We start from the raw sequence: 15,878 nt of genomic DNA, 5'->3' as shown, positions 1-15,878 counted from the left end.
GCCTAGCTCCATCTGAGTTAGTGCGCTAGTCTATATAGTAAGGCATACAAATTAAGCTCACACTTCACCGCCTTCCACTCTCATCCCATCTCCACCGCGGAATCTCAATTATTTTGCCCAGCAGACAGGCACAGCACGCGCGCAATAAAAGGGAAAGAACAGCCCAAACATTACACTTCATACCATGACATGAATAAACACCCCACCACACAACAATCCCCAACAATGGACACACACCCTTCCAAACGCCGCCGCCTCTCCCCCAGCCAATCCCCACCCCCCATCTCCTCCCCCATCGAAACCTCCTCCGATGAACTCGCCGGCGCAGGCTCAGATCTCGACCAGGAGCGCCGTCGCGTAAGCCTTACTGCGTACCCACCGAAACGGCCGTATCCGCGATCTAGAAGTTTCAGCTCGAGTGAGAGCCCGGATGAGTTGGCGATGGATGCGGATGTGTATTGGCGGGAGAGGAATAAGAATAGGAATAGGAGGAGAGGTGGGAGGGAAGAGTCGCCGTGGGAGCGGTCCGATGATGAAATGGAGGATGAGGGCGGTGATGGTGAGATCGACGAGGAGGAGGATGGAGACAATTCTGAAGCGATTGGGGCCCCTGGACCTGAGGATGGGGAGGGTGGTGGCGGTGACGGTGACGGGATGGAGAATGCGAACGGAGATATAGAGGCTTACTCGGATCGCTCGCTGACCCCTGTGCCGCCGCCGCCGCCGCCGAAACCTGAGAAGGTGGAATACCGGTTGAGGTTTTTGCTGAGGGGGCATTTGAGGGGGGTTTCGGCTGTGCGGTTTTCGCCGGACGCGGGCATGATTGCTAGTGGAGGTTTGTTTTGTTCTTGTCTGACGATTGGACTGTGCTGATTGCTGGTATCTGCATTGCAGGCGCGGATGGTGCGGTTAAGGTGTGGGATGCCTCGACGGGGAAGCTGATACAAACCTTTGAGGGACATCTGGCGGGTATCTCAACGATATCGTGGAGTCCGGATGGCGCGACTATTGCGTCGGGGTCGGACGATAAGACAATACGGCTGTGGAATGTTCTTACGGTTTGTCTCGGTCTGTGTCTTTTTCGCGCGGCGATAGGCTTATACTATATAGGGCAAAGCACACCCAACCCCCTTCATCGGCCACCACAATTACGTCTACGCGATCGCATTCTCACCGAAAGGCAACATGCTCGTCAGCGGTTCCTACGACGAAGCCGTTTTCCTCTGGGACGTCCGCTCCGCCCGCGTCATGAAGTCTCTCCCCGCACACTCGGACCCTGTCAGCGGCATCGACGTCGTTTGGGATGGCACACTTATTGCATCATGCGCAACAGACGGACTGGTTCGTATATGGGATACATCAACAGGCCAGTGCCTCCGTACGCTCGTCCACGAAGACAACCCGCCCGTCTCGGCAGTGAAGTTCTCTCCAAACGGCAAATACGTACTGGTCTGGACGCTAGACGACTGTGTGCGACTGTGGGATTACGTTCAAGGCCGATGTATCAAAACCTACCAGGGCCACACAAATCGGAAATACAGTCTCTCCGGAGCATTCGGTGTCTACGGACTGGTGACGCCGCGGTCACCGGGTTACGCGTTTGTGGTTAGCGGTAGCGAGGATGGGACTGTGCTGTGCTGGGATGTCGTGAACAAGAAGACTCTCCAAAGAATCGAGGGTCATTCGGGGGTGGTGCTTGGCGTAGACACTTGCGCGACGAGTCAGGGGCGGTACCTGGTCAGTTGTGGAGCGGATGGGACGGTCAGGGTTTGGGAGGAGGCAGTGGACAGTGAGGAATCTGACGCTGACATCGGTCTTGGCGCTGAGGCAGAGATAAAAGCAGAGCAGGGTCTAGACCAGCAGAATGGAGACCAAGGCCAGGACCTGGACAAGGACACCGAGATGGGCGAGGCAGGTGAACCCGAACCCGAAGCGAGAGAGCCCACTTGACCATGCGCAACGGAGACCTGGTTTCGCGAAATATTAATAAATTAGATACGATTTATGAATAATCTACCCGTTGTCCTCCTGCCCAGACGTTACATTGGGAACTCTTGCTCTGTGTGCTAGATTTGAAGTCGAAGGATTAATAGATTCAACGCTGAACCACGGGACGCTTGAGTACTCCAGCCAACCCCAGAACAATATCTTACTCGATCCATGGAATATCCCAACGTCCCTCCTCATCACTCGCTGATTATCAGTACACATTTCCCCATTGGTGTTTCTCTAATCAAACGATCCACGGGTTGAGGACTACTTTTCAGGTACATTTTACACATGTGAAGGACAATGAGGTAGTCTCCAATTCTCAGGCGAGTCTAGACATTTACGGGGTACACTCAATGTAATGGAACGAAAGACTAAATTTTATTGCTTTTTTTCTTGCATCTGCTTCATAACTTTTATGTTCGTGATAGAAGGTGGGTGAACCCTCCAATGTGTGTGAAAGAAAGATATACAACAAGATATCATAAAGATCAAAACTCCCCAGATCCAACCGTGCCAACCCTCAAACGGTAAACCCCAATCCCATCCTTAACCGTCCCCAAATGAAGAAAAGAAAGAAAAAGAAGCAAAGTAAAGTAAAACGAGAATCAACTCATTTAAGCAGAATAAGTCTTCCCACTAAGACTCAGCTCCTTCCCACTCAACAAATACCCATCCGCACACATAAAGTAAGCATAGCGCGCAACACCGCTCTGCTCATCCAACCAAGGCAACACCTCACCCAAGAAATCACTCGAGGTGGAAGTGTCCCCGGTCCCAGAGAGATCCGAGTTAAGGGCAAACTCCGTAACCCAAGTGCCGCCCTCAAGGTTGAACTCCGTCGCCAGATCAACAGCCTTGCCCACGAAGGTCTTGAAGTCCTCCGCGGAATCTCCATACCAGTGGACCGCGAGCGCGGTGACGCCGCAGTCCGTGCACGAGTTCAGGAAGTTCCGCATCCAGTCGAGACCCATGTCTGCGCCGACACCGTTGGTCACGGCGGGGGAGACGAGCTTCGCCTGCCCCGAGAGAGGCGTGATGAACTCCTTGTAGTACCGCGCGGCGTCGGTGGAGGACATGGATGCTTGCGAGGCCATGTCTGGCTCGTTGAAGCCGAGGATGTACTCGCTGCCGGAGTTGAGGAGGGTTTGGATGGCGGCGAACCAGCCCGTGAACATCTTCGAGCCCCAGAGCATGGGGACGAATTCGACGTGGGAGGGCAGGTCGCCCATGGTGTACATGTTCCAGTCGTAGGCCCAGGAGACGGAGGAGAGGGAGGAGACTAGGGAGGCGTCGTTGTAGGCGGCGCCGCGCTTGGAGGAGGTGGTGGTGGTGGTAGTCCGGGTGTTTTCGCGCCTATGCATATGGTCGTGGATGTGGCCGTGGGGGGCGGCGAGGGCGGAGGTGGCGAGGAGGGCCGCGGTGGTGAGGGCTTTGAAGGAGACCATTTTGATTGTAGTTTTTGGCTTTTTGTGTGAAGTTGTTTTCTTCGAAAGTGGAAAGATGGTGGTGAGAAACCGGTTCTCTAACTGTTCTAGTCCGGAGACAAGAGAATGAATGTGATGCCCTTTAGGATAAGGGATAAGGAATGACTATTGACCGTGCACGGCACAGGACAATGGGATCTAAACCAAAAGGCAAGAAGGAGGGTTCAAAGAAGGAATGAGTGTGTAGAGCAAGAGAGAGAAGAAGGAGAGAAAACAGGTGGGAGGGAACGGGTATAAAAACGATGTATAGACGAGATGGCCCCACCAGGGCGAGACGCACAACGGTCTGTCTGTTCCAGCACAGTCTGACCTGTCTCTGTTTTCTTTTGTCGGTACTTTTGCTACGGGGTTCTCCATTGAGCCACAAACAGGTGAAGTGGGCGTTGGATGGGCCAGCCAGCGCCATGGGACGTAAGCTGTGGGGGTGTGTTCGCGGCTGTCATTTGATGGGTTGATAATGGAACTTTGAAGAGGTCTGAATAATGGATATGAAACAGAGGGTAGGAATTGTGGGTATCAATCATTATTTCCTCCATTATTGTGGACAGAATTGATAATAAATTATAATAATGCAACGTTGAAGACAGACCTGGAATACAATTCTTTGATCAGAATGGCAGATGGAGCTGCCAAGCGCGCTAGCCATTGGATTTCTGAGATTCAACAGCTGGCCCACTTTTTGCTCTCTCTTGTTCCACTGCACAACACACTGACTAACTACACTTTCTCAATATTCAATAGAGAGAACTATTCATGTCATCCCATTTTGAGGAAACAATTCTCGTCTCATCCATCTCAAAGCCATCTAACAATACCAGGCTCATTTAGACTACTCCATACGGATACTATGAATAACTCTAAGCGCCTTTGTCAGGCCCCAGCCAGAAAGCCATCCGGCCAGACCACGCAAGCAGCTCCAATCAATCGCCATCTGAAACGCACTAACGCAGCCACATCAGATCACTCTTGTTTGTTCCTGCATCGTGACGTGGTCCGCGCTTTCTCGGCCATCTTTATTCGATCCGAGCTTGCTGGTGTGGTTCTCACTTACTCATGCACAAAGTCCTTTCGGTTGTGGGCGCCTGCAAGTGCCGGCGGCCTGTAACTGGTCTGAAACTGGAGATAGGGCCGCTAGGATAAAGGGTTTCTGTCCGAGGTTTGGGTCAACCATAGTTGTTTGAGGTAGAACTGATGAGACTGTTACTAAGAACCATGAAGCTACCCCCCCGTTGAGGAAGGTTCACGGGAGACGAGACCTAGCCAACGGCGATCAGAGAGTCTAGAATTGCCTTCATGGCTGGCTCCGTCTCATCCACCGATTTTTATTGACGTGGCTGCGGACGTGTGGATATGTCTGGATCATGGATGCCAGGTACCGCTGGCACAGGCTGGCTCTACCATTGGAAAACTCCTCAGCGCTGCTGCAGGCTCTGCCTTCTCTGCTAAGAATCAGATACTATGATTGATGGCTGCGCTTTGACAGCGGGTGTCTCTCGGTGCGACTCGGCTTTTCGGACAGATGGGGTAGGTCCATAAGGTCCACGTAGGGCTTGCGTATGCCCGTGATTTGTTTGATTCGTGGGAACGAGCTAGAGCTTTAGTGAGAGCTTAAGGCGACTCCACGAGGCACTAGAACGAGATGATCTGAGCAAGGCAGTTCTAGGCTTCATTTTGAACGTACTCTGTAAGCTGAGGTTGGGCTTGTAAAAGCCTCAATCTTTCTTCCGCCCCTCAAGCACACGCAGCACATCCGAGGCGCTATCCTTATCCCCCTTTTTCTTTTTCGGGCCGCGCTTCCTCTTCGTTCCTCCCCTTTCTTGCTGGAGCAGCACGGCCTCGTCGTCTTCGTCGTCCTCATTACGGCTGCCTCCAAACCCGTAGTCCATATCCGCTGCATCGAGTGCCTCTCGTCGGCGCGCTTCTTCCAGAAACTTCTTCCGGTGGAGAAGCGTTTCTCTATCGACAGACTCATCGTCACCTTCGGGGACATCTTCCGACGAAGCCTGTCGAAGCGCTGCAGCTCGTTTGAAGGCGGCAAGCAGAGTAGGATCTTTGGCTAGTGGGTTTGACCGGTCCTCTACCTTCTCTTCTGTAGCAGGCGTTCCAAAGTAGTTCCGAGGTTTGGCCGATGCGTCTGTTGCCTCTTGGGCAGGTGCCTGCTTTGGTGCTTTTGTTGCCACCTCGCCTTCCTCTTCTGAGTCAGAAGAATCCTCATCGGACCCGGCATCACCCAAGGGGTCGTAGTCAGCTCCTACGCCGGCAAAGATATCGTCGTCCTCTTCCTCTACGGCCTGAGATGCTTTGATTCTGGCTGCAATCTCGGCAGGCACTTCCATTCCAAGCGGCTTTGCTTGTTTTGTAGGTGCCGAAGGGGCTGTAGGTGCAGTCGTCCCGGGCTTGTCCAGCCATCTCGTCTTTCTCTTCGTCTTTCCCTCTGCATCTGTAATCAACAGGACCTCTCGTCGACGGCCACTTTCGTCCTGTTCGATAAACCGCTTCTTCTCAACTTTAGAGTCACCGAACTTCTTAAACCGCGCACCGAGGGCCGGCTCAGGTGCAGCTTCGGCAGCTGCAGCCGCCGCCCTACTCGCCTTCAACTCCTTCAGAATCTCATCGCGTGTCTTCCTCTGCACAGGCGCCGGTGGCGGAGCCATGCTCCCCTTCTTCTTCTCCTTCTCCTTCGGCGCAGAAGGCAGGACGGCATCCCCTTTCTCATCAAGCACCTTATCAAACTCTTCATCCACATCCATCACCTTGTCATCACCCTCATCCTCGCCCTCTCTCGGAGTCGCCTCCTCCTTCCCGTCTTCCATGCTCCCCTCCTCAACACTCCCCAGATCCTCCCCCGCCCTAACCCTCTTTAACAAATCCCAATCCAACCCCTTGACCATATGCGTACTGCCCAGATCTCCACCAACACCCAACTCTCTCCTCCCCCTCAAGAAAACCTCCTCAGTAATAACGCCCTTCTTAAACCTCTCCTCAAGCACCTTAAGTTGCGCCGCATTCTTAGCCTGAGCCTCATTCTCCGCCTCGGCTTCAGCCTCTCGTAATCGCGCAGCGCGATCCTCATAGCCAGCAGGGAGTTTCGTGCCTTTCGGCGCGGCAGAGGACTTGAACTTCTTATTCGGCGGCGGGTTCGAGGCCGCGTGGTGGTCGGCCAGTTGCCGAGCGAAATTAGGGGCTGTGAGGGTGCGTCTGTAGATTCAAACATCGCATGTCAGCTGAAAGGAAACCATATACAATAGCAGATGCGAGAAGGGAAAGCTGATGAAGCGGAAACGTACGGTGTCATGGGGATACTCGAGCGCATTCGCGAGCCGAGGGCGTGGCCTGGTCCATTACTGCCGGGGCCGCCTGGTGATTGACCACGCGTATTTGTGCCATTGCTCCCTGGTGAAGTTGAAGAAGGGTGGCCGGTCGGGCTCGTGCCTTTGGGTTTTGAGGTTGAGTTGTTGATGAGGAGACGGCGGAATTGGTCGTTGTTCATGGTGGGTGGTCGCTGGTTTTGCGGTCGGGTTTGACTGCGTGAAACAGGATCTTTCGGGTTCGAATGATAGCCAGAAATATGGAGAAGGAACCAAAGTTAGGTATGCATGTTAGAGGGCGATGTTTGGGAGGGGATGTGCTGGATGCGATCTGAGAGAAAAGAGAGGTGAAAGTTGCAAGCAAAATTGCGGAGGGCAAAAGCGGCACGGCGTCATACGTCTGGTCTGTCAACACGCTCAAGCTTGGTTACCACCCAGGAACAACAGCAGATTATCCTCAGTTTAAGTAACGGCTACACATGTAAGAACTTGAAGAAAGGCTGCTTACAGACTAGACTTGATCTCTCTCACGAGGCGACTGTTTCTTCCTTTCTACAAGCACTACATATATTTTATCAACACCTAGTTCACGCTGCGCCGAAAAGTTTATGCCATAAGCAAGGAGTTTATCTGAATCTTGTCCGAAGCCAAGCTACGTTGCAACCTACACATGTACTGCAAATTATGACATGTAAATCGTTCATTCAATTTGGTTTGCTGTAAACTAAAGCAAATCCGTCATTCAATGTCCCGGTAGTGAAAGAGCGACTGGGACTAATATCGAGAGATCTAACTGATCTACTCGGCGCACTCGCGCTTGCGCTCATCAAAGACCTTAAGAGCTTCCTCAGCGGCCTTGACACCACTGAGAACCATAGCACCAAAGGTAGGTCCCATGCGGTTGAAACCGTCAATCTCCGACAGCTCCATACCACCGATGATGAGACCCTTGGCGACCTCACGGGTGTTCTTGACGATGGCGTCTTCAGCAGAGTTCATATCGAGACCGCGCATGCCGCCGAGCTTGTCGATGGTGGTCATGGAGACGAGACGCTTGGCACAGAAGGCGCCGAACGGGCCGTCGTGACCGGTGGTACTAATGATCACAGGGGCGTTGATGGTGTTGGGGTCCATGCAGGAGTGGTCATCATGATGGAGGGTGACGAGAGTCCAGTTGGTGACAACACCGGCAATCTGGACTTCTTGTGCGCTACCGCTGGGACCAGGGCGGGTTACCAGGTCCTCAACGCAGGTCGCATTGAAGAGCTTGACGTTGGGGAATGCAAGAACCTTCGAGAGAAGGGTGGATGTAAAGAGGGAAGCGTGCTTGACCACGACATAGTTGGGCATGTCGGGGTCCTCCTCATAAGGCACACCCAGCTCGTTCAGGAAGAGTTCAGCAGGACGACGCATGACCATCGCGGAGAAAAGCTGACCACCCAACCAAGCACCACCACCTGGATTTTGTGAGCATACGGTGGTCTCACTGATGATTGTATACTAACCTGGAGAGACAGATGCCTCGATGATAGCAATCTTCAAATCGGGGCGAGCTTTGGCCAGGACGTAGGCAGTGCTCAGACCGCAGGAGCCAGCTCCCACAATGACAACATCGCTCTCCGCATACCGGTCAAGGTCCTGGAAGTAGCGGCGGGTCATGGCACGAGAGACCTGGCTCTCACGGATAGGAGCGAACTTGAACTGGTCCCATTTGCCGCCAAAGGTGTCAAGCAGCTTGGTCTGCGAAGCACCATCGACAGTAGCATTGGCAGTCTCCGGGACCACAACTTTGCCCTTGATGCCGGTAGGGGCGGCGGCGGACTCGAAGATAGCAGCTGGGGGAGACATGTTGATTCAAGTGGGTGACTATAAACTGTTAGCCGTTCCACCAACAGAGAGAAGGGAAGGCATGATCCTTTCGCTGGTATTATCCAGATCAAGTTTTGACCGTATATTCTCAGAACGAACTCAGAGCCTTTGGCAGGTTTCTGCACAGCTGGAACACAGCTGGGAGAGACCTGCTAAGGATAGGAACGAACACCGGCCCACGCCCAGACTTTACCTGAGATACCTTGATCATTGAATCATAGCCCAGCCAAAGGCATTGCATGGCTTCCAGTGACCCAGAGGGTCGACGAGGTGTGTTTACATTGTACGGTATACGTAAACCTATACAATGGTTAGCCAATTCCACGACTCTCCATTCATAATGAGAGAGGAGGACTTGTTGAGATTGATAATCGATGAAGGTGATTAGAAGAGCGGATGGTTGAGAGAGGAAGAAAAGAGAGGATGGCGGGGTAGGAGGGGTAAGCTTATATAGCGTCAATTCACCTGACTTGACAGCTAAAGTATTTCCGACCGGTGAGTAAATCTTGAAGTCATCGTCTATAAGCTGTTACTAACAACTCTGGACTAGCTCACTACTACATCCAACCGGACCCCATACGCCCGGGGCCAGTTCTTTTTCTTGCCAGCTCTTTCAATCTTCTCCACCCGATCTCGCAGCCATTGCTCTGTGACCCCCGATGTCGCCGCCGACTCTCGATTCCACTGTATTTTGAGTCGTAGCAAATCGCGTCTTTCCTTTTTCTTGACGACATGATCCCACTCCGTGGTTAGCCGAACACGCCAATGCGTCTCTGACGTTCGACCAGCCGGATATACATCCCCGACCAACGCCGCTACCCGGCCAAGGTATTGGCACCACCATGCTTCTTGTGCGGTGACACAGCTCCTCAGATTCTGCTGATGGGCCTCTTCGGTCGGTGCAAGATCTCCGGACCAACGCTCCGCCAGTATAAGTGCTATCAACACACGCTCGGTGTGGGACACCGTGTTGGTGGAAGCCAAGAGTCCGGTCGTTGTGCAATGTAGAGCAGCCGCAGTACGAGACTCTCGTGGCACGCGAGAGTGGGCAAAGAGCATATTGGCGAGGGCAGCAACAAAATGTGGGGATATGGAGGGAGGTGTCCGGGTAAGGTCGATCGGGGATGCCTGCTCCGGCAGTGCTGATTGTAAGAGTCTTCTGATCTCGTCTGGTGATGGAGGCGCATACTGCATAGTTGCAGCAATCAGAGGATCTTGAGCGCGGACCTCTTGCGGCAGCTTGTCAAATAAGAAGCCCTCGCGGACTCCTCCTTGACAGAATTGTATGTGCGTAATGTCGGGCAAAGCATCCATGAGCACATTGATTAGTGTAGCAACTGCCGGGATCTGTGACGCACGCCGTTCAGACACGCCGAAGATTCTGTCAGATGACGCCTGTTTCATAACGGCAGCAGTATCGTGAAACTCCTCTCTGCTCGCCCTGAAGCCGTTGATAATCGGAATCGGGTACGGACTGATCTCGGCCTGCTTCATCAAGACGTATCCCCATCCCCTGAACCCACCACCACAAAGATAAAGATCGAACCTTCCCTCCTTTCTGTTCTTCTCCAGCAAGGACTCTGGAATGTCAAGCTCAGAGTAAGCCTTTTGAAAAGCCCCCCTCATCTCGTTCTTCAGCTGCTCCTCTGCCTTGCCTCCAGCCTTCTTCGCTGCTTCTAACCTCCCCATTAACGCCGCAGCGCCATAAGGAAAACTAAACGAACCCTTCGGGCAAGTGTCAACAACCCCATCCTTTGCAACAACCCACGTAATCTGCGTACTTCCACCCCCAAGATCCATCGCCAACCCTGCAACAGCCCTCGAGCTGCTAGCAATTCCCAGCGCACCAACTCTTCCTTCCTCTCCCTTCGACAAGAGGCGCACCTCCCATCCAGTCCGCTCCTTGATACGAGCTCTGAACTCTTCGGAGTTCGGTGCAGTACGCGTAGCTTCGGTTGCTAGTACATAGATGTTCTCAGGCGGGACCTGAAAGTCCGCGCAGACGCCCTGGAACCGAACTAAGCGATCAACGACCTGTCCAATGATCTCTGCTGGGATTGGGCCACGACTAGCAATGCCTGTCTCGACATCTCTAGAAAACTGGGCATCGTATAGAGAGATGCCCGCACGGTCTTGGTAAATTGTGGGCATGAGTCGAGCTGTTGGCGGGGATGTATCGGTTATAGAGAAGCGGATCCCGTTGCTATAATGGGTTGTTAATAATTACATTCTGACAGTGTCTATCAAAGAAGCAAGTGACTTAGTTGAACTTACCTTCCCATGTCGACAATCCCATAAAGATGGGTGTCGTCACCAGATCGCGCCATCTTGCTTGGAGTCCACTCACGAGTTAGCATATACAAAAGTCTCGAAAACCGAATGCTTGAGGCTATTTATGTTCAATATAGAGCCATCGATGTCATAAAAGAATGTAGACCAGAAGGAGCCAAGAGGTTGAAGAAGCGTGGGAATGTGGGGACCGCGTCGGGTGACGTTTTTGTAACGCAGTTCAGCTGCCCGTGTTTCAGAGCAAAAGCAAAGCACGAGAGGTTTATTTCTTCATAGAAAGCAGCATTATGCTGGAGTTTTATTATTATATCCCCTCTATACTTATCCAGGAAATGCGGTGCATACTTCACAGCAACTTCTGTCCCAAAACCGCTCCCTCACTGAGAAATATGCATAACCCGCCAACAAGGTCAGTATATCGAACCAACCCCTCTGACACGGCGTCAACTCCACCTCTTCATTGAATTTCAAAAACCAAGTCTGGATGCGAAGTGAGATGCCTCTCAAACATAACCACGAAATTGTTTTCCCACCAGCTTCATAACATAGTCCACAAACCTTCTCTCAGACTTCACACTATGACCTTCCACGACTGGACCTTTTCACAGCTCAAGTACGAATTTTCAACCCCTTAACAGTTATCAGTTGCATCGACAGCCTCAAGCTTATGCACAAACATTGAGTAGTTGCAAATAAGCCAAAATCAGCCGGGGCGAGTTCCCGTATAAAGTGCGAGAACTGCGGCACTGGAAGATTGATATACATACCCCACAGTTTGCAAGACTCACTCAGCATTGTCCAAAAGATCTAGTAACTCATGAATCAAGCCATCCTGAAGTCTAGCTATATCAATATGCCACACTAAGTAAATCCCGCTAACAATCATCTTATCTCGGCCAAGTAAGCGTAGCCCTAATGTGATCCTGACAGCCAAATCCAATGTCTAGAATACCTTCCGAACTACTCCAACTATATAAGACTGAATAGCACTCAGGTTAGACTACGTGGAAGGAAACCTCATGAAGCTATGCCTTCCACCACTTCTCGTACACGCTAACTAAATTAGCTAACTATCCGTGTATGTATTTAAAAAAGTCTCCGAGCCCTTTTATAAGCATGCCTCGAAGCTGATGAAACACCTCTATAGCTATTTATAATCAGACCAAGCCGTCACAATACAACCTCAACATTGTCTAGAGTATAAATACTATATCTCCCCACATATAAACAAGGATAGTTATCTCCGCTAGCGGATTTCACCCCAGGACAACTCATACCACCAACCATGTCTATTCTCCCAACCACGACCAAACAATGGGTCATCACTGGCTTCGAGGGGCCTTCATCCCTAGAGTACACAGAAGCACCCATCCCTCCTCTCGGAGACAATGACATCCTCGTCCAAAGTAAGCCAGCACTTTCCTTCCCCATCATAAATATAGATACCTCAACACCGTCTAACCAAATCTAGTCCGCGGAGCCTCCCTCAACGTAAGTATCTCCCCCCAAATCAAACCAACCAAGCCCTTCTAAAGCTCACCCAATCTAGCCCCGCGACCTCCTCATCACGCAAGGAAAATACCCCTGGCCCACCAAAGAAACCCTAATCCCAGGCTCCGACGGCGCAGGCGTCATCCTCGCAGCCGGACCGGCCGTAACGCGCTTCGCCCCAGGCGACAAGGTAATAACGATGCTAAACCAGCAACACATCTCCGGCTCCGTAACAGTGGAAGACCTAAAATATTCCACCGGGGCCTCCGTCGACGGCGTATTTCGGCAATACGGCGTTTTCAACGAGCAGGCTCTTGTGAGAATGCCTGAGACTCTGGGGTTTGTTGAGGCGGCGACATTATCATGTGCGGGTGTTACGGCGTGGAATGCGCTTTTTGGAGGGCGCAGTGGGGTTGTGAGGGAGGGCGCGTGGGTGTTGACGCAAGGGACTGGTTAGTATTGATTCCCTCGTTCGGAGGGATCTCTCTCTTATAAGGATAGGCGTGGACTGATATTGAAACGCGCAGGTGCTGTCTCGCTTTTCGCTCTCCAACTTGCCAAGATCTTCAACGCGAAGGTTATAGCTACGACATCGTCGGATTCAAAAGTGCCGCTCCTGAAAGCGCTCGGCGCAGACCATGTAATCAATTATAGCGAAACACCAGCCTGGGGGAAAGAAGCTAAGCGATTAACCGGCGGGGTGGGCGTTGATTTGGTGGTTGAGGTTGCAGGGCCAACGACGCTAGCTCAGAGCGCTGAAGCGCTGAAGCTTGATGGGCAGATTACGGTGGTGGGGTTTATTGGTGGACAGGGTTCAGGGGAGGAGGTGAAAGTGCCGAGTTTGTTGGAGACTTGGTTGAATCTTTATACAGCGAGGGGTGTTTGGGTTGGAAGTCGGAAGCAGTTGGAGGAGTTGGTTAGCGTTGTTGAGGAGAAGGGGTTGAAGCCTGTGCTTGATGGAAAGGCTTTCAAGCTAAGGGAGCTGAAAGAGGCGTTTGAGCTTTTGGAAAGTGGACGGAATTTGGGAAAGATTGGAATTCAGATTGATTGAATTGGGACCTCAACATGTAGTGTATATCGCTATAGATGGAATAATACCAAATCAAGTGGTCATGTGTTTTAGCGGAATCATCAGATCTTGTCTTCGTGAGTACTCATGGACAGCTACAGCACGTATCTAAAGTTGGCACCGTAATTCTCCTCTCCGACAGCTTGTCCTTTTTGTTGGGTTGTCGACGCGTTATACGAAGCGTATTTCTTGTCTAGTTGCTTGTTCTCCCAGACTAGGAGAAACCGCAGACACAGAGCGAGTACGGCGTTGAAAGCCATGAATGCAGCGCAAATGGTCTGGCCGCGAATGTAGCGTGGGCCGTCGCTATCAGGAAACACGTTCGTTCCCAGGAAGGGGCCGCATTGACCGATGATGTTGAGGATGACGATACCCATACCACGTCGACTGTCTGAGCCTTGATTGTCTGCGAGGGGTTAGCAATGTTCATGTACTAGAAAGAGAAGACTTACTCAAGACCCATGGGAGGATGTTTGCGATACACGGAAATACCCCTGCAGCCGCTAGGAAAACCCCGAAATAACGCACTGCGACGGATGTGCAAGCAGCGAGTAGGACATAGCCCACTGCACCCACCAGTGAGAAAAATATGATTGTTAGGCCGCGTTGCTGGTATTTGTCGGCGAGCCAGGTTGTCGCAATGCTAAAAATGAAGGAGACAAAGAATGGCGGTGCCGTCAGGCCCTGGGCGTGGATCGACTCGAATCCCATGTCCTCCAAGATGGTCGGAAGAAACACAGGGAGAGAGGAGAAGCTCACGTTGCAGCTAAAGTACATAAACTAGATATACTGTTAGTCAAGACATCATAAAGATTGAGTAGGGCAGCACATACCGCCGTTATCCACGGCTTCACGTCCAGCAAGGTCTGTCCGAGCTCTTTCCAGTTTACACCACCGACCCGTTCACTCTCGCCGCTACGGCGGAGTGATCGAGCTCGGGCAACATCTTTCTCTTCCTCAGTCAGGAACCATGCCGAGGAGGGGTGGTCCGGCAAGTAAAACCAGGCAAGAAATGCTGCCAAGCATGAAGGAACTCCCTCGACCAGAAACAATAGCCTCCAGTTGGCCAACTTGGAATGACCCGAAGTGATTCCATAAGCGAGTGCACCAGCAAAGGTGTTAGCTAGCGGAGCGGCGGAAACAAACAAACCGCAACGCAGGCCTAGTTCGCGGCGGCTGTAGAAGAAAGACAGCAAGTATGGAGAACCCGGACCAAAAGCTGCTTCTGCCGCACCAAGAAGAAACCGTAGGGCCATCAATCCAGCCCAATTCTGAACAGCTGCCTGACAAGTTGCCGCAATGCCCCTATTGAATAGTCAGACACGTGGTTGACTTTTGAAAGCTCGTTACTCACCAGGTCATGGCAGTGATGGCAGCCCATCTATGCGGCGGCATGAGTTTCCATACCAGGGCCAAAGGCTCAAACAGTGTGTATGATATGTAGAATATTGTCAGAAGCCATGAGTATTGGTTTCCTTGAATATCGAGGTCCTCCTCCATTCCCGCAATTCTTGCATTCCTGCAGACAGTCAACGGATATTCTGGATGAGACAACGCGGAGTACTAACCCGATGTTGCTCCTATCCAGGAGAGCGAGAAGGTCTTCAGAAGACAGTTAGAACACCAAATCTACCGAAGGTATATAGATGGACAGTAAAGCTTACACAAGAAACCCAACAAGGTTGGCACCCGCCAGTCCAATTTGCGTACCACACGAGCCTCAAGCATGGGGTCGATAGTTATGCGCGGGGAGTGCATTTGAGGTAGCGCAGTATGAGATTCGTTGGCATAGCCCTCGGGTTGTTTTTCAGGATCCGAGCTGTGAAAGCCGAGAACGGGATGATTGTCCGTGGCGTCAACATGTTCATCATTTCTTGGTTGAGTGACATTGCTGCTGTCAGGCGCATGCTTCGTCCCGAAGAACCCCATGGTGACGCTACCGAAATCGCAAGGAGAACCGTGAGATTAAGGAACTGGCGGTCGGGAGGAAAAGCCTCGAGAGCGACCGCATGCATCTTATAAGTGCGACCTCACCGGAGGATTTCCCTCGCGAGCATGACCAAGATTGGGTCTACTGTAGGATCTGCAGAGCGAATCCCCATCGGCCATTTCCCGACAGGCCAGAAGCCCAGAGCCCAACCCAAGGGTGACGCCATTATTGCAGAGGCGGGGAAAGGAGGGGAGAATCAGTGCTCCAGGACGGATTTGATTGTCTGCTTGAGAAAGCTCATCGAATGGAAAGGAAAGGATGCGAGGATGCGAGGAGCTGCACAGCGAGCGATGATCATCGGAGGAGGCTTGGTATTCCCCGGCAACTGGAGGATAGGCCAATCATCACTGTGCGCTCTAAAGCTTGGGAAAAGCGTACTCCAGAGT

The 15,878-nt window shown here is 52.0% G+C and overlaps 7 protein-coding genes across 7 annotated transcripts; 2 read left to right on the top strand and 5 right to left on the bottom strand.

The window, feature by feature from the left end:
* Window positions 1-225: 225 nt before the first annotated feature.
* Window positions 226-1,950, top strand: BJY04DRAFT_221937 (WD40 repeat domain-containing protein; the record flags this gene model as incomplete). Its single annotated transcript, XM_073717252.1, has 3 exons — window positions 226-835; window positions 895-1,058; window positions 1,111-1,950. 3 exons carry the CDS (start codon window positions 226-228, stop codon window positions 1,948-1,950), a joined length of 1,614 nt encoding a protein of 537 aa, XP_073567381.1.
* Window positions 1,951-2,135: 185 nt separating this feature from the next.
* BJY04DRAFT_197852 (glycoside hydrolase family 128 protein) lies at window positions 2,136-3,756 on the bottom strand. Its single transcript, XM_073712533.1, has one exon. It carries the CDS (start codon window positions 3,435-3,437, stop codon window positions 2,607-2,609), a length of 831 nt encoding a protein of 276 aa, XP_073567380.1. The 5' UTR covers window positions 3,438-3,756; the 3' UTR covers window positions 2,136-2,606.
* A 941-nt stretch (window positions 3,757-4,697) lies between these two features.
* Window positions 4,698-7,432, bottom strand: BJY04DRAFT_197850 (uncharacterized protein). Its single transcript, XM_073712532.1, has 2 exons — window positions 6,764-7,432; window positions 4,698-6,674 (listed from the first exon to the last, which is right to left on the bottom strand). Exons 1-2 carry the CDS (start codon window positions 6,964-6,966, stop codon window positions 5,189-5,191), a joined length of 1,689 nt encoding a protein of 562 aa, XP_073567379.1. The 5' UTR covers window positions 6,967-7,432; the 3' UTR covers window positions 4,698-5,188.
* A 37-nt stretch (window positions 7,433-7,469) lies between these two features.
* thiA (thiamine thiazole synthase) lies at window positions 7,470-9,059 on the bottom strand. Its single transcript, XM_073712531.1, has 3 exons — window positions 9,009-9,059; window positions 8,290-8,953; window positions 7,470-8,241 (listed from the first exon to the last, which is right to left on the bottom strand). The coding sequence occupies exons 2-3, from the start codon at window positions 8,630-8,632 to the stop codon at window positions 7,583-7,585; spliced, it is 1,002 nt and encodes a 333-aa protein (XP_073567378.1). The 5' UTR covers window positions 8,633-8,953; window positions 9,009-9,059; the 3' UTR covers window positions 7,470-7,582.
* A 140-nt stretch (window positions 9,060-9,199) lies between these two features.
* On the bottom strand, window positions 9,200-10,804 carry BJY04DRAFT_221933 (retrograde regulation protein 2; the record flags this gene model as incomplete). Its single annotated transcript, XM_073717251.1, has 1 exon — window positions 9,200-10,804. One exon carries the CDS (start codon window positions 10,802-10,804, stop codon window positions 9,200-9,202), a length of 1,605 nt encoding a protein of 534 aa, XP_073567377.1.
* Window positions 10,805-12,227: 1,423 nt separating this feature from the next.
* On the top strand, window positions 12,228-13,484 carry BJY04DRAFT_221932 (zinc-dependent alcohol dehydrogenase family protein; the record flags this gene model as incomplete). The annotated part of the gene is made up of 4 exons (XM_073717250.1): window positions 12,228-12,348; window positions 12,414-12,433; window positions 12,492-12,885; window positions 12,961-13,484. 4 exons carry the CDS (start codon window positions 12,228-12,230, stop codon window positions 13,482-13,484), a joined length of 1,059 nt encoding a protein of 352 aa, XP_073567376.1.
* Window positions 13,485-13,597: 113 nt separating this feature from the next.
* On the bottom strand, window positions 13,598-15,431 carry BJY04DRAFT_221931 (putative MFS transporter; the record flags this gene model as incomplete). Its single annotated transcript, XM_073717249.1, has 6 exons — window positions 13,598-13,908; window positions 13,955-14,282; window positions 14,336-14,807; window positions 14,929-15,021; window positions 15,071-15,104; window positions 15,167-15,431. 6 exons carry the CDS (start codon window positions 15,429-15,431, stop codon window positions 13,598-13,600), a joined length of 1,503 nt encoding a protein of 500 aa, XP_073567375.1.
* Window positions 15,432-15,878: the final 447 nt, after the last annotated feature.

The sequence above is a fragment of the Aspergillus karnatakaensis genome (genome assembly GCF_047715665.1).
Source record: "Aspergillus karnatakaensis strain CBS 102800 unplaced genomic scaffold BJY04scaffold_54, whole genome shotgun sequence".
In the NCBI taxonomy this organism is placed as follows: domain Eukaryota; kingdom Fungi; phylum Ascomycota; class Eurotiomycetes; order Eurotiales; family Aspergillaceae; genus Aspergillus; species Aspergillus karnatakaensis.
This window is presented reverse-complemented; position numbering and strand designations above follow the sequence as displayed.